This window comes from Salvelinus sp. IW2-2015, linkage group LG30 (assembly GCF_002910315.2).
Source record: "Salvelinus sp. IW2-2015 linkage group LG30, ASM291031v2, whole genome shotgun sequence".
NCBI lineage: Eukaryota > Metazoa > Chordata > Actinopteri > Salmoniformes > Salmonidae > Salvelinus > Salvelinus sp. IW2-2015.
Genome location: NC_036869.1, coordinates 13,752,395 through 13,777,262, shown reverse-complemented (window position 1 = coordinate 13,777,262; position 24,868 = coordinate 13,752,395). Strand labels below are relative to the sequence as shown.

General features: G+C 42.1%; 1 protein-coding gene across 2 annotated transcripts in view; it reads left to right on the top strand.

The window, feature by feature from the left end:
- Positions 1-24,868, top strand: part of arhgef2a (Rho guanine nucleotide exchange factor (GEF) 2a) — a 71,055-nt gene that overhangs the window by 25,298 nt on the left and 20,889 nt on the right. Inside the window, exons 5-12 of one of the 2 annotated variants that reach the window (XM_023974894.2) lie at positions 1,148-1,187; positions 1,682-1,826; positions 19,318-19,480; positions 21,363-21,430; positions 21,671-21,734; positions 22,047-22,179; positions 24,009-24,118; positions 24,461-24,604. In XM_023974894.2, the coding sequence (XP_023830662.1) occupies positions 1,148-1,187; positions 1,682-1,826; positions 19,318-19,480; positions 21,363-21,430; positions 21,671-21,734; positions 22,047-22,179; positions 24,009-24,118; positions 24,461-24,604 (867 nt within the window). Of the gene's footprint in view, positions 1-1,147; positions 1,188-1,681; positions 1,827-15,219; positions 15,541-19,317; positions 19,481-21,362; positions 21,431-21,670; positions 21,735-22,046; positions 22,180-24,008; positions 24,119-24,460; positions 24,605-24,868 lie in introns of those variants that run through there. The other variant, XM_023974895.2, reaches the window with a different exon arrangement.

The window sequence follows — 24,868 nt, the reverse complement described above, 5'->3', positions numbered from 1 at the left end:
TGTGGAGAAGGGTAGAGAATTGGAACGCAGCCAAGGAATGTTACCTGAAGCGCTAAAGTAGCTGTTTCCAATGTTTTCTGGGCAGAGTGTATCCTTGTAGTCATCTCTAGATTTGAGTAAGTCTATAAACTCCTGACTCTTCCCAAACACTGCTCTGACTGCAGAGGGTCTTTCTTGCCTTTATGCGGTCTGTAACGTATCTGGACTGTGTCATTGTTCCTTGTTTTTGTTTACACTAGTTGAATAATTTTGTAAATGTTATGTGGGTATATTTAATTATTATAATTGGGTATCGTAATTTCCACTAAGTGCATGCCTGTTTTTGTTTGTCAATGATTGTCAGTTTGTGCACGTATGTTTGTCAGGATTGTTACTCAGTGTGTATGTGTTTGTTTTTCACTGTTTATGTGTGTACTGTGTTTCACTGTTTATGTGTGTACTGTGTTTCAGTTTGTGTGCATGCTGTCTTTTGTTTCTCAGTATGTGATTCTTAAGGGTTAGATTGTCCGTGTGTGTGTTTCTCAGGGATTTTTGTGTGCCCCTGCCCCTCTTTGTGTGTGTATGCCTCCATCTGTGTGTGTATGCACCAGTGTTTGTGTGTGTGTGCAGCAGTGCGGAAGCGCTCTTCCTGTGTTTGTTCTGTCGCTAGCCCCAGTCCCAGGTTCACAGCAGAGTCTCCATTTCTACTGCTAACTCTCCCATCTCTCCTCTCTTGCTCTGTACTAGTCTCCTCCACTTCAATTCCTGCTCAGATGACCAACTTGGTTTTACTATAATATCTTCCATCATTCTCTTCCTATCCCTCTCTTCTAATCTGTGTTCTCAAACTCAGTAGCCTATAGGCTATCTGTGCATCTCACTCTCATAACAACTTACTCTTTGTGCTTGGCAAGTTTATTCTTGGTAAAAGATGGCACCGTTTTAATATTGGTTAAAGATAGCACTGCAGCCCTTGAATGAGCATCAGGTGATTGGGACATTAACCTACTTTGTGTGTTTTAAAAAATTATTTTGTTGTGTATTTTTGTATTTTTTTTGTTCTGCCTTGTTCTAGTCATAGCTGTTATTGAGAAGTTCAGCCAGAGTCATAAGCTTTGGAGAGTGTTTAGGAAGGTGTGTTGAGTGTCTTCTGATCTGTGCATTCCAGAGACTTTACCCTACCGTCAACTTGGAGGATCCACGCAGAGGTGAGTTGCTTTTCTCCCAATTTTCCCTTTTGTGCAAAGGAGGCCGCCATTTTGGATCTATTTCCTTTAGCAAACCGCCGTCTCAATTCTGAGCATGTTTTGTCTCGCGCATTGCAGTCTCCATTCTGGCTCTGTATCCTGTTCTCACGGAAGCCACAGTGCTTTTTATAGTTGTGTCCGATGTTATTAAATGACCATTTACAGTCAATCCTAAAAGCGGTCTGCAGTGATAATATGCAATCTGGCATTCCTCTCTTTCTCCACTTTTCTCCCTACCTCTCTTCTCTTTGTCATTTTATCAAATCATTTTCCTTCCTATAATCCTCTCTAAATCGTTCCCGTCTTCTGTCCCTCTCTCCTCTGTAATTCTTCCCTTTGCCAACCTCCGTCCTCTCATCCTCTCACAAACTTATGTTTTCMCTCTTTTCTTTGTATAACTTTCCTGTCCTTTCCCCTCTCTTCTCTTTTAATGTTCTCCTTTTCTCCTCCCTCAGTGTGGATAGTGACCTGGGTCTGCTGCTCTGGGGGAGAGAGGGAAGCTGGACAGAGGTCGAGAGAGACGTGGCCCGGGAGGAGAAGACAGGCAGCCCTTTAGAGCGCACCTTCAGTTTCCTACGCAAGATGGCCGGCAACCGCAAGGTAGGAGAAGCCTACTTTCTGCAGTAGAGTCAATCGTATTTTTATTGACATTGATGGATATGAATGAAGGAGAGACCTTTAGAGGAGAAACAGTGTAGAAGATCGGGATTCCATCCCTCGCAGACATGGGATCACATATGTGCCATTGATGGRGGCCTTAACAGCCCGACCAACCCACAGCACACAATATCTAAAACACGTTATACATCTAAGGTCTCTTCCTAATAGGGTAATATCGTTATGACAACTACACTGTATAGTAGTACTGATCATATTGAATTGCGGGCCCGTAGACTTGCTACCAAAGTAATGGTAGAGGAGACAGTGAGTCAGAAAAAAATTGACCTTTGAACAAGGTGTGTTGGCTCATGACTTAAATGGAATGGCGACCAATAAACATACTACATGTCAATAAATATGTCTGCATATATTTGTTTGTCATTAGTTGGTGATATCGGAATCATTTTGTCCCATAAGTAGCCATTAGTTGTGATAACTGCGTAATTGTGTCAAGTAGAGTCAACAGTATGAGCTTAGAGACCTAGGAGGTTGTGTACTTATCACACAACAGAGTACATACTTCTTGATTATTGACTTCTGTTGGTTACAGTGGACTTTGTCCATGGTCTTTAACTATGTAGTATACTGTGAAAGGGACTGGTCATTCACTTGCAATGACTGACCACTTACATTGAGTAACACTACCAGCAAAACATTACAATGGAATCAATGTTTTTTTACGGATTGGCACTCAAATAATTTCAATTAAACWGTTTATTACATATTCAATACGTATGTTGATACTTTTTTGTGTGTTTCAAATCCCTGAGATATTACTTGTACTTGACTATGTACTATTGGGGGTGTGTATGTACCAGTTATGGCCATCAGAGGGCAGAGTAAATCACTTTATGTTGTTTTGAGCACAGTAGAGCTTTGCAGTCAGCTTTTCTCTCCCTCCCTCACTGTCAACCAGTTAGAATCTGGTAGAGGACAGCTAGGTGTTGGTAGCATGGTCCAAAAGCGGTTTCTGCTAACTCCTACAGTTATTGTCATGCCAGCCTTGAACAAACAGATCTAGGCTAGGGATTTTTTTGGCACTGGTGCATTAAGCAGCCAGACAATGCTGAGTCAACCATCAGAGCTTGTACAATCCATAAACTGAAGGGACAATGGCATTCAACACTAGCAGTCTGACTAATTTAGCGTGACTCAAACTTGCTCTTCCCTGTATCAGACAGAGTTCGCTTGGACTTTAAACATCATGTGCACACTCATACATAGGCGCACACACTAATGATCTCTCACTCACTGACTCACTGACTCACTGACTCACTCACTCACTCACTCACTCACTCACTCACTCACTCACTCACACACACACACACACACACACACACACACACACACACACACACAGTCATGGAAGATTGTTCCAGGGAATTTATGACAATGTTCCAGCATATACTGACTGGAGGCCATGAGAACATACTATTGGCAACACACTGTAACACATGTCCCATGGGAGTCTGGTTGAAAAATCAAACTATGCCTCGACCCCGGAGAATGTTGTATACACTTTATCTACTTTTTAAACAAAGTAGCCTACGAATACTATCCACGTCAGGGGGGTCTAGATAAATAAGAGTACTATATGGAGCCTAGCCAATGGTGATCCAATGGACAGTTGTGATTTATCTTTTACAGGCTGGTTTCTGTCTGACATGCCTAGTTATCATAACAGTTTGCTTACTCAGTCTGAATGGTTACAGGCTACAGCAGGTGAGCCCTGTCTTCAAGGCTGATTCTGTGTAACATTATGATTATGTTTAAAAGACCGGGTCAAACCAGCCGTCCAAACTGCCTGTGTATGTTTAAGACTGGTTCTTTCTTACAGATTCTGATTGTGATAGAAAACTGGAGGGACTTTATAAATGGGGCYGGACTGAGTTGTGTGGTGTGTGTTAGGGCCTTGCCCCCCCCCCCCCAAAAAGAACTGGGTACTGATCTTGTCTGATGCTTAAGCACGCTGTTTGATTAAATATTTAAGACACACAAAAGACTCAAGAGGGAGCCGGAGATCAAGATGGCCTAACCAGAATAAATAATACTGTTCCAGACCCCCCTCCTCCCACTGTTGCTGACCTTCGCAGATTCTGCCCTTATGCTCCTGAAGTTGCTACTAATAGACTACACCATGGGTCGGCAACCTTTTCCATCTGGAGTGCCAATTTCCTACCGATCTGCGTGCCAGTTAAGATTTTCATATACACATTTTCGTTGAGCAGTTTTCAGTTTCAATTTAATTTATAATAGTCTTCATGTCAAAATCACTGTCATGGTTCTAAATTCTATCTAAATAAAAATGATACAAATCTTAAACTTTCATTGCCAACTATGTAAAAAATAGCCTACATAAAGCCAACAAATAGAAACATTGCAGCCAGCAGGTAGAACATTTTCTGATTTAAAAAGAAATGTCCTATAAATCACATTGGCTATGCAAGGCCTGTCTGCAACAAACTTGAAACATTGTATCAACTGTGTCCAGCCTGAAGCTTGTGCTAGCAAACTTGCAACATTGTATAAAATATTCTGGGGCCTCAGTTTCCTGCCCAGTGAGCTCCGGACAGACACAGTTGTAGACTATTTGTGCAAGGGATAAGAATTCATCAGTTATTTTATGTTTCCACAGGATCAGAGCATTACATTTTTCCCTTTCATGCCAAGTGGTTATCGAAAGAGAGAGAGCTGGAAATATTTTTCAAATACATCMAACTTTTGTAATTCTCAATGGATTCTAAAAACAGACTTTGTTTACTTAGTTTGAGGATAAGAAAAATCTACTTTTGAGTAGCTCCACAGTTAACTCACCACCACTAATTAAGACGATCAGAAATACTATCAGACATCCCCAAATGGGCACATTTGATAGGTCTACATTTGTGTGCAGGCCAGGTAGCCTAGGCCTACTTCTGTATACGTATTCAGGTGCGCGTCCTTAACATTTGATAGGAGCGCTCCAAACAAAAGACAATGAATAAATTGACAAAACTCGTAAATGGAATGAAATAAATCAAAACTTATTTCTCACAAGTGTAGCATAGGTTGTTAGCTCTGCAAAAAACCTGTCCACTCTGACAATGAGAACGGAAACCACTATAATAATAATATTGAATGCATTATCAGAAAATACCGTAACCAAACCAACATTGTAATGTAATGGGGAATTGATAGACACTAACAATCAAAGAGCAAACAAATCACGCAATGAAGTTATGAAACAATGAATGCACATGAAATGGCAGGAGAGAGCGCATTCTGGAGAGAGAAGTGCCTTGTGCAGCTTAGCCACTCCCACCCTRCTTGGACCGTGGCCTCCTCGATGAATTAGTCCACTGAGACGGGTGTAAATCAGACGGTGTCTCGTGTGCCATGAACCAAAAAATATATATATATTTGTGACTGCTAGACAAAAAAAAATCTTGATCGACCAAAAAATCGACCAGTCATCTAAATGGGGTCAGCCCTTGTGTTTTGACATAGTATTATGACGGAATGTAAACAGAACTTCAAAATGTGCAAGTGTGAATTTAAGTACATTTAATGTTGCAATGTTTTGCATAGTAATTGAATGTGTGTACAGTATTTTCAACTGCTTCAACTCTTTTCATGACTTCCTGTTTAACTCCGGCATCTGCCTGCTCTCTTAGTGGGGAAAGCTACAAACCAGACTTAAACTGAAATTAAACCTGCTTCACAGATTTTCATTAAACACTCTGAAACAACAGAGGAGTGTCCTGTAAGCATGCTCCAATTAGCCYGCCTAGATAATTTCAAGTTAAAACTAAGTTGTAGGCTATAAAAAGCAGTTGAAACTAGTTGCAATGACTTCCTTATGACATCTRTCGTGACATCCTGGCCAGGTTGTATAGGTTATTATCAATAAAAGTCACAATCTGTTTCAAAGGACAGCCTCTGGTCTCTGATTCAGGAAGACTTCTACACTAAACTTAGTCACCTCTGACCTCCACTTCAGTTAATCCTCCAAGTGGCAGTTGTGGCAGAAAGACCTAGAGGTCCCACGAAAGTCAACTAATAAAGGCTTTATAGAACATTCATGAAGTCTTTTATAAGCACTACATATATTTTGCTTCAAGACAAATACCCATGGATCAGGCAGTCAAATAAATAATAACTATTTGCCATGCTTACCCTAGTTTCCCAGTCCCTCAGTTGCAGTACAGTATTWGAGTAAAAGCAATTTTTAAACCGTTTCGGAATTGAAAACCAATATTTGGGTTTCTTATTGGACTAGGTCCAGGTAATCCCTCCTCGGTTTGGTGCCCAATAAACACAACCCAGTCTTTCCTGTAGGCCCCTAACACTTCATAATCATACCCACTTTAGTAGAGCAGTAGCCATTTAATGAAAAGTATTTGAAAAGCATTGGTAGCACGGCACCAGGGTGTATAGATCTGCTAGCTTTTATAGGGTGTGTGTGTGTGTTTTTGTTTTAAGCGCAAGCCAACATCTGGAACATGCTAATGATTACAAGCCACTGATTACGTCAATTGAGTGTCAGCTAATTAAGCCTCGTTTGGAGTCAAATTGTGACACTTGCATGACTGGTTTTGGAGAACCGCTTTAATGTGTGTGTGCATTCATGCATGTGTGCTTTGTACAAGTATCTTGTRGTTAAGGCACAAAGCAGGGGCCATTTCATGCTGGTCTAATAAGCTAAACACATGCACACAGACATTAACATACAATATGTAATACAACTACGGTCATTACCATCTGTTCCTGTACAACCAATAATATCATCATACTGTTCAGTAGCTGCCAATGTTTGTTTGAGTTGGACATCTGTAGTAGATGTTCCTTTGTGATAGGTGTTCACTGTTTATTTGCTTCGTGTAGAAATGTTGAGAGGTTGACTGTAGGGAGCAGAAATCCCTTGAAGATGTAACACACATCTGTACAACATTTGTTAGGGCTTGAGTGTTTTTTGTGTGTGTGTCCATGCGCAAGTGTGTGTGCGTGCGTGCATAGAGTGCCTTCAGAAAGTATTCACACCCCTTGACTTATTCCCCCCCCCAAATTTGTTACAGCCTGAATTCAGTTTTTATTTTCGCACCCATCTACACACAATACCGCATAATGCCAGTGAAAGCATGTTTTTAGGAATTTTTGCAAGTTTATTGAAAATGAAATACAGATATTTAATTTACATAAGTATTCACACCCTTGAGTCAATACATGGTTGGCAGCGATTAAATCAAATCAAATTTTATTTGTCACTTGCACCGAATACAACATGTTTAGACCTTACAGTGAAATGCTTACTTACAAGCCCATAACCAACAATGCAGTTTTAAGAAAAATACCTAAAATAAATAAARAAAGTAACAAATAATTAAAGAGCAGCAGCAAAATAACAATAGCGAGGCTATATACAGGGGGTAACGGTACAGAGTCAATGTGTGGGGGCACCGGTTAGTCAAGGTAATTGACGTAATATACACATGTGGGTAGAGTTATTAAAGTGACTAATGCATAGATAATAACAGAGTTACAGCAGTGTAAAAGAGAGGGGGGGGGGGTGTCTTTCTGGGTAAATCTCTAAGCTTTGCCCACCTAGATTGTACAATATTTGTAAATTATAATTTAAACAATTCTTTAAGCTCTGTCAAGTTGGTTGTTCATTGCTAGACATCAATTTTCAACTCTTGCCATAGGTTTTCAAGGAGATTTATGTCTAAACTAGGCCACTCAGGAACATTTAATGTTGTGTTGGTAAGCAACTCATGTTATTTTGGTGAATTTGTCTCCCAGTTGACAACCAGGTTTTCCTCCAAGACGATTGTCAAACTCGTTCCACAGAGTGCTGAGTGTCTGCAGGTTTTCGCACCTCCCTTGTACTTGATTGATGTATTAAGGCCTCTAATTAGTGAAACAACTCCCCTCACCTGGTTGTCTAGGTCTTAACTTGAAACTAAAAACCTGCGGACACAATGCCCTCCATGGAATGAGTTTGACACTTTTACCTCAGGTTACCTGAATTGTCAAACTCGTTCCACAGAGTGCTGAGTGTCTGCAGGTTTTCGCACCTCCCTTGTACTTGATTGATGTATTAAGGCCTCTAATTAGTGAAACAACTCCCCTCACCTGGTTGTCTAGGTCTTAACTTGAAACTAAAAACCTGCGGACACAATGCCCTCCATGGAATGAGTTTGACACTACTGCTCTAGGATTTTGCCTGTGCTTAGCTCTTCCGTTTCTTTTATCCTAAAAAAAAAACTCCCTAGTCCTTGCCGATGACAAGCATACCCATAACATGATGCAACCACCATGTTTGAAAATATGAAGAGTGGTAGTCCTTGACGTGTTGTTGGATTTGCCCCAAACATAACGCTTTGTATTCAGGACATGAAGTTAATTTATTTTGCCACATATTTTGCAGTTTTACTTTAGTGCCTTATTGCTAAGAAGATGCATGTTTTGGAATATTGTTTATTCTGTACAGGCTTCCTTTTCACTCTGCCATTTAGGTTGTTATTGTGGAGTAACTACAATGTTGTTGATTCATCCTCAGTTTTCTCACAGCCTTTAAACTCAAACTGTTTTAAAGTCACCATTTCCTCTCCGGCAACTTAGTTAGGAAGGATGCCTGTGTCTTTGGTGACTGGATCTATTGATACACCATACAAAGGGTAATTAATAACTTCACCATGCTCAAAGGGATATTCAATGTACYCTTTTATTTTACCCATCTACCAATAGGTGCCCTTCTTTGTGAGGCATTGGAAAACCTCCCTGGCCTTTGTGGTTGAATCTGTGTTTGAAATAAAATAAAACAATTTAAACCTTTATTTAACTAGGCAAGTCAGTTAAGAACAAATTCTTATTTACAATGACGGGCTACACCYGCCAAACCCGGACAACGCTGGGTCAATTGTGCGCTGCCCTATGGGACTCCCAATCACGGCCGGTTGTGATACAGCCTGGATTTGAACCTGGGTGTCTGTAGTGACGCATCTAGCACTGAGATGCAGTGCCTTAGACCGCTGTGCCACTCAGGAGCCCAATTCATTGCTTGACTGAGGGACCTTACAATTATCTGTATGTGTGGGGTACAGAGATGAGGTAGACATTCAACAATCATGTTAAACACTTCTAGTCCATCCCCTTGTTAAGCACATTTTTACTCCTGGACTTATTTAGGCTTGCCGTAAAAGGGGTTGAATACTTATTGAGTCGAGACATTTCAGCTTTTCATTTGTAATTCATTTGTAAAAAAAAAAAATCTAAAAACATCATTCCATTTTGACATTATGGGGTATTGTGTGTAGGCCAGTGACACAAAAGCTCAATTTATTATATTTGYAAATCAGGCTGTAACACAACAAAATGTGGAAAAAGTCAAAGGGTGTGAATAATTTCTGAAGGCAGTGTGTGTGTGTGTATCCATGTGTCCATACATCTGTGTGTTTGAGAGAGGGAAAGTATTGTGTATGAATTCACTATAGGTGAGTATGCGATGTGTGGGTATATCACAATATGTGTGTCATAGAGTGAGTCAGTGCACCATCCACTCAAGCAGATGTTTTGTAGGTACAGTCGTCCACCCCTCTGCACCCTCTTCTCTCCTGTAGCCTCCTTCTCCTATCCTCTGTTCTGTCATATTTCTGGTTTGCAACAGAGAACAAATGTAAGTCTAATTCAAACAAGCTACTCACAATAACATTGCTCTCTGCTGTTGCTACATTATCACACTATGAAACACATTCAAACAAACACACCTATGTGGTTATTTTGTCCTGGTCTCCCTGTGCTGGGCTGAATGACAGGGTTTGTGGGTAAAGTCTCTCAGCACCGGGTCATTATCTCACCGGAGCAGGAGCATATCTGTCCATGGAGACACCTACGCGCTGCTGACTCAAAATACACACACATACTTGCATTGGTTTTCACACAGTCACACCGACGCACGCGCACACACAGGCACACACAATTCTCCACAAAGCGGTCTGGCTCTGCAGCGGAGCGGTAACCCACAGCAACGCTCTGGTTTCATGCCGACCAAAATTCACCAGAGCTGTGGAGGGAGAGGACTAATAGAGGCTGCACAGTCAAACGTGTCACTCTATCAGTGTCTGCCACCACCCATTAACATGTTCTTCAAAATCAAGAGGACCGTTTCCCTCCCACGCAGACTCCCTAAGATGAAGCCTTTTTAAAAGACGACAGTATAGAGCCCATGGGTGAGTGGTAATGCTCCCGTCTCTTGACACGTATGTGTATAACCCCGAAGACTGGGGTTCAATCCCTACTTCCTTCAAGAGGCTGACATACACTGAGTATACAACATATTAAGAATACCTGTTCTTTCRGTAACATAGACTGACCAGGTGAATCCAGGTGAAAGATATGATCCCTTATTGATGTCAATTGTTAAATCCACTTCAATCAGTGTAGGTGAAGGGGAGGAGACCAAGTTTTTAAGCCTTAAGACAATTGAGACGGATTGTGTATGTCGATCAAATCAATCACATTTATTTATAAAGCCCTTTTTACATCAACCGATCTCACAAAGTGCTGTACAGAAACCCAGCCTAAAACCCCAAACAGCAAGCAATGCAGATGTAGAAGCACGGTGGCTTGGAAAAACTCCCTAGAAAGGCCGGAACCTAGGAAGAAATTTACAGAGGAACCAGGCTCTGAGGGGTGGTCAGTCCTCTTCTGGCTGTGCGGGGTGGCGATTATAACAGTACATGGCCAAGATGTTCTAATGTTCATAGATGACCATCGGGGTCAGATAATAATAATCACAGTGGTTGTAGAGGGTGCAACAGGGCAGCACCTCCAGGAGTAAATGTCTGTTGTCTTTTCATAGCCAACCATTCAGAGTTGGAGACAGCAGGTGTGGTAGAGAGAGCGGGTCCAAAACAGCAGGTCCGGGACATGGTAGCACATCCGGTGAACAGGTCAGGGTTCCATAGCCGCAGGCAGAACAGTTGAAACTGGAGCAGCAGCATGACCAGGTGGACTGGGGATAGCAAGGAGTCATCAGGCCAGGTAGACCTGAGGCATGGTCCTAGGGCTCAGGGAGGGAGAGCAAGAGGGGGAGTGACTTAAATTAACACCGGATAAGAAAGGAGAATAACTTCAGATATAAGACTGACCCTAGCCTCCCGACGCATAAGTGCTGGAGCCTGAGACAGGAGTCAGGAGACACTGGCCCTGTCCGACGATACCCCCGGACAGGGCCAAACAGGCAGGATATAACCCCACCCACTTTGCCAAAGCACAGCCCCCACACCACGAGAGGGATATCTTCAACCACCAACCTACTACCCTGAGACAAGGCCAAGTACAGCCCATGGAGATCTCCCCCACGGCACAAACCCTCCAGTGCCTTTCCGTTCACCTTCCTGCCCCTGGGCCAGACTACACTCAATCATAGAACCTACTGAAGAGCTGAGTCTTCAATAAAGACTTAAAGGTCAAGACCGAGTCTGCGTCTCTCACATGGATAGGGAGACCATTCCATAAAATGGAGCTCTATTGGAGAAAGCGCGGCCTCCAACTGTTTGCTTAGAAATTCTAGGGACAGTAAGGAGGCCTGCGTCTTGTGACAGTAGCGTACGTGTAGGTATGTATGGCAGGACCAAATCGGAAAGATGGGTAGGAGCAAGCCCATGTAATGCTTTGTAGGTTAGCAGTAAAGCCTTAATCATTCCTAGCCTTAACAGGAAGCTAGTGTAGATAAGCTAGCACTGGAGTAATATGATCACAGTTTTTGGTTCTAGTCAAGATTCTAGCAGCCGTGTTTAGCACTAACTGAAGTTTATTTAGTGCTTTATCCGGGTAGCCGGAAAGTAGAGCATTGCAGTAGTCTAATCTAGAAGTGACAAAAGCATGGATTAATTTTTCTGCATCATTTTTGGACAGAAATTTCCTGATTTTTGCAACGTTACAAAGATGGGAAAAATCTGTCCTGAAAATATTCTTGATATGTTCGTCAAAAGAGAGATCAGGGTCCAGAGTAATGCCGAGGTCCTTCACAGTTTTATTTGATTAATTGTCAGATCCAACAGAAGATCTCTTTGTTTCTTGGGACCTAGAACTAGCATCTCTGTTTTGTCCTAGTTTAAAAGTAAAACATTTGCCACCATCCACTTCCTTATGTCTAACACAGGCTTCCAGGGAGTGCAATTTTGGGGCTTCATGGGGTTTCATCGAAATGTACAGCTCTGTATTGTCCGCATAGCAGTGTAAGTTAACATTATGTTTCCGAATGACATCACAAAGAGGTAAAATATATATAGTGAAAACAATAGTGGTCCTAAAATGGAACCTTGAACACCGAAATGTACAGTTGATTTGTCAGAAGACAAACCATCCACAGAGACAAACTGATATCTTTACTACAGATAAGATCTAAACCAGGCTAGAACTTGTCAGTSRAGACCAATTTGGGTTTCCAATCTCGCCAAAAGAATGTGGTGATCGATGGTATCAAATGCAGCACTAAGGTCTAGGAGCACGAGGACAGATGCAGAGCCTTGGTCTGACMCCATTAAAAGGTAAATTACCACTTTCACGAGTGCAGTCTCAGTGCTATGATGGGGTCTAAAACCAGACTGAAGCATTTTGTATACATTGTTTGTCTTCAGGAAGGCAGCTTTWAAAAAATGTTTTGAGAGGAATGGTAGATTCAATATAGGCCGATTTCGTTTAAAAAATATATTTTCTGGGTCAWGGTTAGGCTTTTTCAAGAGAGGCTTTATTACTGCCACTTTTAGTGAGTTTGGTACACATCCGGTGGATAGGGGGCTGTTTATTATGTTCAACATAGGAGGGCCAAGCACAGGAAGCAGATCTTTCAGTAATTTAGTTGGAATAGGGTCCAGTATGCAGCTTGACGGTTTAGAGGCCAAGACTATTTTCATCAATGTGTCAAGAGATTTAGTACTAAAACACTTGAGTGTCTCCCTTGATCCTACGTGCTGGCAGTGTTGTGCAGACTCAGGACAACTGAGCTTTGGAGAAATACGCAGATTTGAAGAGGAGTCCGTAATTTGCTTTCTAATGATCATGATCTTTCGTTAAAGAAGTTTGTGATTTTATCACTGCTGAAGTGAAAGCCATRCTCTCTTGGGGAATGCTGCTTTTTAGTTAGCTTTGCGACAGTATCAAAAATGTATTTTGGATTGTTCTTATTCTCCTCAATTAAGTTGAAAAATAGGATGATCGAGCAGCGGTGAGGGCTCTTCGATACTGCACGGTACTGTCTTTCCAAGCTAGTCGGAAGACTTCCAGTTTGGTGTAGCTCCAATTCCGTTCCAAWTTTTTGGAAGCTTGCTTCAGAGCTCGGGTATTTTCTGTATACCAGGGAGCTAGTTTCTTATGACAAATGTTTTTTGTTTGTGTACCATTCAGAGGGTGAATGGGCAGGACACAATATTTAAGTGACTTTGAACGGGGTATGGTAGTAGGTGCCAGTTGCATCGGTTTGTGTCAAGAACTGCAACGCTGCTGGGTTTTTCACACTTAAGTTTCCCGTGTTTATCAAGAATGGTCCACTACTCATAGGACATCCAGCTAACTCCTTAAAAAAAAATCCTGACCAAAGTATCACATCTTCATCTAATCATCAAAAATACGTCTGTACTTATTTGTAACCAGATGGTCTTCTCACCAGATGGTCTTCTCAATCACAAAACCAGTTTCCAACCAGAAAATTGTCATTAAGATATCATGTGCCAAATTTTGCACACTGGGATGGGAATCTGATGGAGAGAGGGTAGGAGAAAGGTAGAGAGCGACTGTGTGAGGGAGTCAAATACACCTTTCAAACCAATACGTTTTTCRGCCAACTATTGCCGACTTTTCTTTATATCTGAAAGCTATTGCCGGCAACAAAGCCTGTACTTTTATTTCCGCCAACCGACCTAGTCATGATTGCGGTAAAGTTCTGCATACGGCTTAGTATGAACATAGCCGTGAATCTTATGGGAAATAAGAGTCAGTGCTGAAACTGCTGTGTTGTGGGCGGGCGTCCACACAGTCTGTCCTCTTTAACTCCCACCCTTCTAATGGGCTGATATATTGATCATTAGCCAGGAGAGCGATTGGGGGAGAGATGGATAGAGGGGTACAGTTCAATTTAAAGAGCTGAGAGAATGGAGAGATGCCATGAGATGGATACAGTTGAGAGAACCGAAAGAGGAAATTAAGAAAAGTGCTTCCTCACCTTTTGAAAGGTACTGTATAAATGCTATAACAGACTGAAGTCCCGATTCACCAATACATTTACATTTAAGTCATTTAGCAGACGCTCTTATCCAGAGCGACTTACAAATTGGATAGCCCTATTTGTCATTTTAAAAACACTTCTCAAACAAATTGTGCCATTGTGTCAAAGGACTTCATGACAAGTAGCGCTAGTCAGTCAAATACTCCCTTTGTTTGTTGGGTGTTAGCTAATAGCTACTCAAGCCCAGTTTGAACTATAAACTAATTATACTTCCTCCAACCATATGAGCACTGGGTTGTGTTCATTAGGTCATGCAACGGAAAATGTTTTAAAACCAAATGCAATATTTCTTATTGGGCAAGTCCAGGTACTCCCTCCCTGTTTCGGTCTGTTTTCTGTCATTTGGTTAATAAACACAATCCAGGCATATAGAGTTGGCAAGCGATGTTGAGGCAGCGTTGCGATGAGACTGTAACCATTAGCCTCTCCTCAAAATGTCTCTACATTTTGGCTACCACTCCCCACTCACCCCACCCACTTCACATTTCTTACAGCTTCAACGTTTATGCCGCCATTTTCTGCCCCCTTTCCTCCATAGAAAATGTCTAAATGAGAATGACATGATCAAAACATGCAATTTAATTTGAGATTGTTATCAACAATGCATTTACAACTCATATAACATGTCAGTATGAATTGACAAGGCATTGATTATGACATCATTGGAAGTGGTCCCCTCAGTGTAAATTGGTAATGCATTTCTCCACTTTTCCAAAGCTCTTCAGCTATTACATGTGAAGTTGCTGTCATCTTATTTCAACACATTTGTGAATATTTGATTTCTGGCTATTTCTGGAATATTATTAGCCTGTGCTTGTCCATTTATCTAGCATGGTGTGCGTGTGTGTTTTACATTTAGTGACCTCTCCCTCAATCTTCATAGTACCAGAAAGAGCTCAAAAGTTTTCTTGATTTACTACCTTCCATTTTTATTCTATGTGCTAGCACAGCGCATTGAGTGGTACCACAGAATTGAGAGAAAGAGAGGCTGGTTCTGAAACTATGAAACCTCCTCCAGTAGGCGTGATGGTGGATCATCTGAAGTGCAAAAAAACGACTGAATTTCCTGTATGAGAAAGTCGCCTCTTACGCAGCATCAGAGACCGAACCGTTGGAGAAGTTGAACGCGCTATTTTGTAAAGGGGTAATAGTTTGGTTATTACACAGTCCATTTACCCTAGCCATATAATCATATAACTACTTCAGCGTTAACCTCTCAGGGAAGAACAAAACAGGCGGATATTTGAAGTACCTGCTTGACAGCTACAAGCYTTTTGCCTTTATAAGGATTTATCGTACTGGAGAGGAAGGGATCCGATTCTCATCATGTCCAGAGTCGCGGATCTGTCCAAAATTCGACAAGAGAGAATGAGAGAGATTAGTTTACGGGTGAGTAGATGTATTTTGAGGCTTACTATTACTGGCAAACTTCTGACAAGAAAAGTGAAATGCGCAACAAGCACGTTTTTCGAGAGCATCTGTACATACGACTAATACAACTTTAAACTTATAGATGTCATTTTAGAATTGGAGACATTATCTTACATTTGGTTACGTTTAGATTGCGATCATCATTGCAGAAGCACGTAGGCAGTTTTTCAGGAAGTTTGCGCAATATGGAGATGCTTTATAAAAGCAACCGACGCGCTTTCCAATGATGTGCCTGTATGGTGAGAACTGGTCTGGGTACGCTGGAAACGTATACTGTTCATCACCTTTTTCTGTTTGGTCATGATTCCCCAGGCGCCATTATTTTGCGCATCGGCACACAGAAGTGTTACCACATACTGGAAAGCAAACATGGTCACTGGAAGTAACAGTTTCCATTAGGCTTTATATATCCTAAAAACGGCCAATCAGACACGACTAAAATAACTTATGTTGGAAGTTTTGCCATTTTTGTTTAGATGCTTCTTCCAATCAGAAAGATTACACTGTCTGTACAGTATTTGTTTGTTTTTTCAGAAGTACATATGGATGTTATACACCATACATAGCAGGCTACAACAACAAACCAACAGTGCATCATGCTCTTATCATGCAAGTATGCAATATTAAAATATAACATGTTGTGTGTACCATTTTGCCTTCCTATTCGACTGATACAGCAGGTACTGATTCAATGAGTAGTTCTGTTCTGGACAGCACTGGTCTAGGTTTGCATGTGTGGATCTTTGATTTTATCGAGATCCTGTATGCAATATCAATATCGAATTATATATGTGTGTGTGTGTGCGCATGCTGGTTTCAGGGAGTGAGGACTGAATGTGTCCTTAGTTTTGTTAATGTAGTGATCTTGTGTGTAAGGGAGGACTACATGCATTTGTGCTCAGTGTGCGTTTGACTATAGCAACGGTTGCCATAGAAATGCCACTCTGTTGGTGTGATATCATCTGTTTTCTCAGGCACAGTAGATGGCAGAGAACCTTGGCTTGCCAGCGCCATATAAACATCACTTTCCTACATGGGGGTGTATGTGCGCACATGTATGCCTGTGTATTCCTTTTGCATATTTATTGAACATGAACATAGTATTGGGGTCAGTGCCACCAAATCTATTGGGCACTCATACACTACTACAAACTGGACAGTTCGAGGCTTTGCATGGTCAACTCAAATTCAGGACACACCTATGCTTCCAGTAATTTTGCTGGTATCCTCAGTTCAAATTACACATCGACTCCATTACACTAATCAGACCTGAGTTTAAATAGTATTTGTTTTCTCTTAAATACCTTTGAGTGTTTTACAGAGCCTGCTTGGAGTGCCATATGGGTGGGGTTTGCACTTTTGGGAGTATTCTTTTGGTTTCTTTGCACCAGGCAAGGTCAAGCAATTAAGTACTTGGGGGGAAAAACAAATACCATCTGAACCCAGGTCTGTTCCTAATAAAGGTTGAGAAACACTGCCCTAGTATATCAAAGTCAATATTTTTCCTGAAACGCTTATTACAACCCCTGCTGTTGATGTTTTAAAGCCTTTACGGGCTCTTATTTGCTTTGATAGTCCCTAGCACTCCTACACCCTTGTAATTCGAACCCTGATAAAATAGTGACCAGTAAAAACCACCATCATCACGATGTGATTCCGTATTTTAATTGGTATTGCTACCGGTATGTATGGTCGGTGGTTGTGTTGAACTTAACCAAATGAAATAGGAATACTTCCTACAGTACAGGTGGGAGGGAGCTATTGCAATCTATAGCACACAGGGGAAACTGTAGGCGGCAATGTGTTCAAACGAGYGGGCCGAGGGCGAAGGACAAAGCTCGAGAGTTAGAAATAAAGTGAGAGGGAAGTAGAGGGGGATAGATGGAGAAAGATGGTGCGTGTGTGCGAGACGGAGTATATGACTTCCCGTAGAGCGCAATGACCTGGTGCGTTACAGAGCTGTGTGTCAGGTTGAAGGTATAAAGAAAATGTCACATCAGAACCTGATCCAGAGACAGCCACACTCTCTCACATACACACACACTGGCCAATATTAGACTCACTGCTCGTTATCTTTTTGTCGTTCAGGGAGACTAAACTTAAATCCATCTCAGGCACTGCTTTGCCCCAGCATCCCTCCAGAGGAAAGAAACCAGGTTACAGGGCCACCTCAATCCACACAGCAATTACAGATCAGTCCTTAATCTGGAGGATAAGCYCACACACACATGCACACACATATTTTATGTCACCGCACATACCATACACAGGACACATGGATATTCTAGGAAACGCACACATAGAGGTGTGAAACATACTTTGTGTGTTTATCAGTGACTCAGTGAAGTAAACAGGTGGAAGAGTATAAAATGAATCGCCCCTATAGACTCCGTCCATAATCCCATGTCTTTCTCAGTGTTATGCTCCTGACACCTTTTAATGAGAGCACAAACTAACTTCAGCTAAAACAGCGTTTATAGGGAGGACAACTATAGCTGCCTGTCTCATCACACACCATCTATTTTTTCACTCCCTGATGTATTGCTCACATTAGCACCTAAGCCAATTCTACAGCACTAGGCTATATATTGAGAGAAGAGGAGCGTGCAAAAAGGGAGAGGGGAAGTGTGCTCTTGCCTCTGACGCATCAGAAATGACTCATTCTAAACTTCGTTGCTATAGTTCTTGTCGTTTTCCTGTAAAAATGTTAGAGGTAGAGGTTTCGAAGACCCGTTCCAGCATCAAAATCTGAGGTGATGATGCTAAAATGTAAAGGTAGTATTGGTAAATGTTAACTTTTGAACATCACTATGCCGACTGCTGCTATTTTGAACTGGTCACTCTTGCAAAATACATTTATCTCATTGAGATAAACCTATATAAATAAAAAACTAAACTGTAGAAGTAGTCTCTGGATGAATTCAGAGCAGTGTTTCTCCAATCCTGTKCCCTCAACCCACATTTCTGTTCCGGTCAAACACCTAACACACAATTCAACCTGATGTGACAAATAATCTACTCATTAAGTCTCGTTTTGTCAACCAGACAATTTATCAGGTGCGTTAGTGCTGTGTGGGCTATGAGATGGTGGGAAACACCATGACGGTCATTGTCTAGACATTTACCACTTGGAAATATTATTATTATGGAAGACTTTGATAGAATGTTGTACAGTCATTCTGGCTACCGTGGGTTCCTTTTTTATTGTGATCGTCACAAGGCATCCTCCAAATTTCTTTTCAATAGCAACCTTCAAATAAGAAAATAGACAAAAGGAAGAGAGAGTGGGAGGTAGTGAGTAAGAAGGTGGAGAAAAACCGTGAAAACTAAGACCCACGTCTATTGTTTCATTATAGGCCTATGTTGTGTAACATGCTGGAGTCATCTTTCTTTCTCTCTCATATTAACATCCTCTGCTGGTCATCGCTGTCAGAAAATTCTGACCGGTCTTGTAAATGCTCTTACTTTTACAGTGACATTTGGTTTTGAGACATACCCATACATACTGATCTAATACACAGGGAATCAAGTCTCGTGAGCTCCCTCTTTTGCCGCTGTTGACCTAGCAACAGCTCACCCTGCCCAATTTAGCCACAAAAGAGGAAGCCTTCCCTGTCTACTTCCTGTGCTGGATGACAACAGACAAAAGGCTCTGACCTGTCCACCTCATGTCAACTGTGCCATTGTATGTAATCYGTGCATTCTGCTTCTCTCCTCTTTTTAATTTCCTCCCAGAATAAGGAGAAAGAGCGCATGAGGGAGAGGGAGAAAGAGGCACGGGACAGGGAGGCGCGCTACAGCAACGGGCACCTCTTCACCTCCCTCACCGTGTCGGGGACCACCCTCTGTTCAGCATGCAACAAGAGCATCACTGCCAAGGAGGCCCTCAGCTGCCCCAGTGAGTACTACTAATGCTACTACTAATGCTAATGCTACTACCACTACTAATAAAACTACTAACACACACACACACACCTGTCTCTTATACACATCTAGATGTGTATAAGAGAACACACACACACACACACACACACACACACACACACACACACACACACACACACACACACAGCACCCCTCTATAGTGTCCCTTAACTGACCAAGTAAGCCTTGCCTACCCACCACATCCTTCAGATACAGGCCTCAGCAAACCACAAAAGCACCTCAAAAGCATACCATACCCTGTACCTCTAAAACCCTAAGATGCTTTACAATAATGCAGCATCATTCGGGGCACTACCAAAGGGAACAATCTATACCATTCCTTTCCAACCAAATCAACCTGTTAACTCTGTTAAACCGGTTAACTCTCCAAACAAGCTACAGCACAGTAATAAACTACYATGTGACGATCAATTCAGTTAAAATAGTTTGATTATGGACCTTGATCTACATGCAGTCAGATAATGGGTGAGAGTTGGATATGGGGAGCTTCACACCCACTCAAAAACACCTCTCCACTGTCATCACAACTAAATTGGCCTAGAAGAGCTGCAGCCCAATGTGTTTTCATTACATTTGATTTAACTTACAATAGATTGTGCTGGAACACATTTGATTTGGGTTTTATGCTTAGTATTTCTTTTTGAAATATGTAAATTCTAGGAATACATTTTGCCACACAGTTCACACACACACATATACATATTAATTTATGCAAAACCTGCCAAGGTGTGTCAGTCATGCGCACAGGCAAAACATTTCACACACAAATATAGACACAGTCCTGCTCATGTCACACACACACACACACACACACACACACACACACACACACACACACACACACACACACACACACACACACACACACACACACACTCCCTTTCCTGTTATGCTGTCAGCCGGTGCACCTCCCCTACTTCACTTTTTCTGCTGGGTAGCATTTCTTCATTGTCTTTCTCAACCAAACCTGATGCAGTTTTCCAGACAGAGAGGGTTGGTCACGATAACAAACATACCCTGTGTAGTGTCAGGACTGCATTCCCCTGTTCAGATAATAGTCCCGGTGTTGTGTCAGAACTGTGCAACCTATGCTGGCCCTGCACCAAGCTCTTTTCTGATATCCCACATTAACGTAGCCAGGCGCTAACTCAGTTCCTTGCAGCTTCTTCTTWTTTTGCGGGGGAGTTAGAGCTCAAAGGTCACTCTTTTTGTTTTAGTCTTACAGCGTTGTTCTAATTCCTATTACTCAATTATGAAATATGGAAATMAGTTCCCGGTAACATTTAGGGTTTGGGAAGAATGTACTGAATACCATGGATGCTACAACACTCACAACTTTGTTTGGCTTGATTTCACAGCACCAAATCAAACAGGTGAATATAAGTAATAGCAAAAACAGTCTTCACTCAAAATATTGTCTTAAAAGATCTCACAGGGAGTCATGATTGCCTTTTTCAGTGTGTAAGCCTACTAAGTAGGCTTTAAGTCCAGATTTAGGTCAGACAAGTGTTAAGGGTGGGCGGTGGAGGGGCTCGAGGGTTCCAAAACACCCCTGGTTCTCCTCCCCTCCGGCAGTTATCTAAACCCTTACTTCCTGTTCACAAACCCTGTACAGGAAGTCAAAGTTATTTGAAACAATGGCCACAAACAAGGCAGGGGGGAGAAAGAGAGGGAGATGCTCACCATATATTCAAAGTGTCTCCATATTCGATATGACATAAAATAAAAGAACAGCATGAGGGACAAAATATCCATATAGGGTAGGGGGGACATTGAGAGTGAGAGGAGAGAGAGAAAATAGTTGAGTGAGTCTCGTGTGTTTCTTTTTCTCACAGCTTGTAGTGTCACCATCCACAACCGCTGTCGAGACACGTTGCCCAACTGTGCCAAAATGAAACAGAGGGTAAGAGATGATAATACTGAGTAAATATATAATGTATATAATTTAAACATTAGACTGGTGCCTTTCCATGACACACAAAATTATGGGAATTGCACAAGAAATACACAATTAATTGTGTAATATATGGATATTTGCCTTTGATATGCTATCTGTATATTGCAACCTTATTCTACTACATATACAAGTATGTAATAATAAGTGCCGTGGTATATGATATTGAACTGTATTCTGTAACCACAGCAACAGAAGATGGCTCTCATGAGGAACAACTCAGCTCTGCAGAACGTAACCCTTCGTACCAAAAGTGAGGACATGCAAACACACAGACGTGCCCCACGTAGGCACACACGCTACACATTTAGAATTCTTTATTACATACGCGAAGGAAAAATATTTTTTCACTATTGGACTAGAATGTAATAACAATGTCAGTTTTGCAATTGAGCAGGAGTTGCTATGGTTTCACTTTTAAACCCCTTAATTGCATCTGTGGAGACTCCTTTTCCACTTAGTTTTCCTTTTACATTATTCCACTATATTTCTCTTCCCTCTTCTTCCTTCCCCTCTTCCTCCTACTCCTCTTCCCCCCCCTCCTCCTATATCTACTCCTTGTTAGCCCCCATGATGAGGGAACGCCCCAGCTCAGCCATCTACCACTCTGACAACCTCCGCCAATCCCTGCTGGGCTCGCGCCGTGGACGCTCRGGTCTTTCCCTCTCCAAGAGCGTCTCCACCAATAACATTACAGGGTGAGCCCCGCCACCTCCTGCTCATTGGCCAAAACAGAAAAAGAAGTGGGAGGGTACGAGAGAAAGGCAATCTTGTCATTGACATTAATAGTGACATCATGCCTATATGTCTGCCACATATACACTTTTCATAGTAGAAATGAAAGTCCCACACACTGTGTGTGTGTGTTACAGTGCATTTGGAAAGTATTCAGATGCCTTCCCTCTTTCCACATTTTGTTGCGTTACAGCCTTATTCTAAAATAGATTTTTTTTTCTCATCAATCTATACACAATTCTCCATGATGACAAAGCAAAAATAGGTTTTTAGAAATTTTTGCAAATGTTAAAAGTTAAAAAACATACCTTATTTACATAAGTATTCAGACCCTTTGCTATGAGACAAGAAATTGAGCTCCGGTGCATCCTATTTCCTTTGATCATCCTTGAGATGTTTCTACAACTTGATTGGAGCCCACCTGTGGTATATTCAATTGATTGGACATAATTTGGAAAGGCACACACCTGTCTATTTACACAGTTGACAGTGTATGTCAGAGCAAAAACCAAGCCATGAGGTCGAAGGAATTGTCCGTAGAACTCCGAGACAGGATAGTTTCTAGGCACAGAACTGGGGAAGAGTACCAAAGAACACAGTGGCCTCCATCATTCTTAAATGGTAGAAGTTTGGAACCACCAAGACTCTTCTTAGAGCTGGCCACCCGGCCAAACTGAGCAAACGGGGGAGAAGGGCCTTGGTCAGGGAAGTGACCAAGAACCCGATGGTCACTCTGCCAGAGCTCCAGAGTTCCTCTGTGCAGATGGGAAAACCTTCCAGAAGGACAACCATCTCTGCCCCACTCTACCAATCAGGCCTTTATGGAAGCCACTCCTTAGTGAAAGGCACATGACAGCCAAGACACAATGCAGGAGTGGCTTCGGGACAAGTCTCTGAATGTCCCAGCCAGAGCCCGAACGTCTCTGGAGAAACCTGAAAATAGCTGTGCAGCGACGCTCCCCATCCAACCTGACAGAGTTTGAGAGGATCTGCAAAAACGAATGGGAGAAACTCCCCAAATACAGGTGTGCCAAGCTTGTAGCGTCATATGCAAGAAGACTTGAGGCTATAATCGCTGGCAAAGGTGCTTCAACAAAGTACTGAGTAAAGTATTTTTTTAAATACACATTTGCAAAATAATCTAAACTGTCAATGTGGGGTGTTGTGTGTAGATTGATGAGGGGGGAAACAAATTGTATCAATTTTAGAATAAGGCTTTAACGTAACAAAATGTGGAAAAAGTAAAGGGGTCGGAATACTTTCTGTGTGTGTGTGTGTGTGTGTGGTGTTTTATCAGTTTTGGTTTAATCTTACAAGGTTCAGACATGTATAATAACTGTCAGCAGTTGGTGATAGAGGAGCAGTGGCAGATTCCAGTCTACTGAATGTGTGAACTAACATGTTTATCTACACATGGCATATGCCTCATCTGTATGTGTGTGTGTGTGTCTCAGGACATAAGCATGAACGGTAATATTCACAGTGGCTCGTACATTGGTGCGTTTTGTGATTTTGTACCATTGTAATCATGTGTGTCTCTGTGTATCCCAATGCATGGATGGGTGTGCGCGCGTGTGTTTTTCGTCTCTGCTTGTCCTTTGTGTGATTTGTATCTGTATCACCGTTTTTGTCTTGTTTTTTCTGTGTGCTCATACATATTTATGTTGATGGTTTCTGTGTGTGTATACTGTACCTGCATGTGTATATTATACATGTTTCTTGGTGCATGTGTATATATATATGTGTGTTTTTGTCCGTGTGTGTGTGTGTCCTCGTCCATGCCTCTACATAGGAACCTGAATGATGACTCTCCCTTGGGGCTGCGCAGGATCCTGTCCCAGTCCACAGACTCGCTCAACTTCAGGAACAGAGCCATGTCCATGGAGTCGCTCAACGATGAGGGTAAGACACAGTGACGTGGTTGTGCCTTCCTGGGATTGAATGTGGGACATTTGTGCTCTGTATTTGCTATTGATCTTAAGTCTAGGCGCACAGATTGTGTAGCTTATGCAAGTCTTTGTGTCTGGGACAAGGTTGCATCCGTTACGTAGGGAAAACCTCAGGGATTCGGGGTAAGAACCTAAAAGGGATATTGGCAACTGTCATGTCCTTGTCTACCTTGAAAGTGATAAGAAAAAATGATAGATTGTCCGGAGCAACTTTAGAACTGTGAACATTTGAGGCATTGATGGTCTGTTTTTGTCCGTTTGTTGTTTACGCTGGATGAATGTTTTCCTCTCTCAGGGGAAGAGTACTACACCTCCATGCTGGAAGAAATGGAGATTGAGGGGCGGGATTTTGAGGCGGACTCATGGAGCATGGCGGTGGACTCGGGCTACCTGCAGACGCATCGCAAAGACATCATCAAGCGGCAGGACGTCATCTATGGTGAGAGCAGTGACATGCACTTGAACCTCTTTCCCTTTGTGGTGAAAAGGCCATGGGCTGGGCAATGAAAAAGTGGCAACTGGAGGGTGCTACTTCTTTCAGATCATGGCCACAATCCACTACTGTTATGCCCTTGAGCAAGGTACCTAACCCCGACATAGCTCCAGGGGTGCAGCTGACCCTGTGCGTCTTCCCAAATTGTCATGTGTGTTCTACGTGTTTCTGGCAGGTTATGAACAGAGCAAAATATGAATGTTCTTTCAC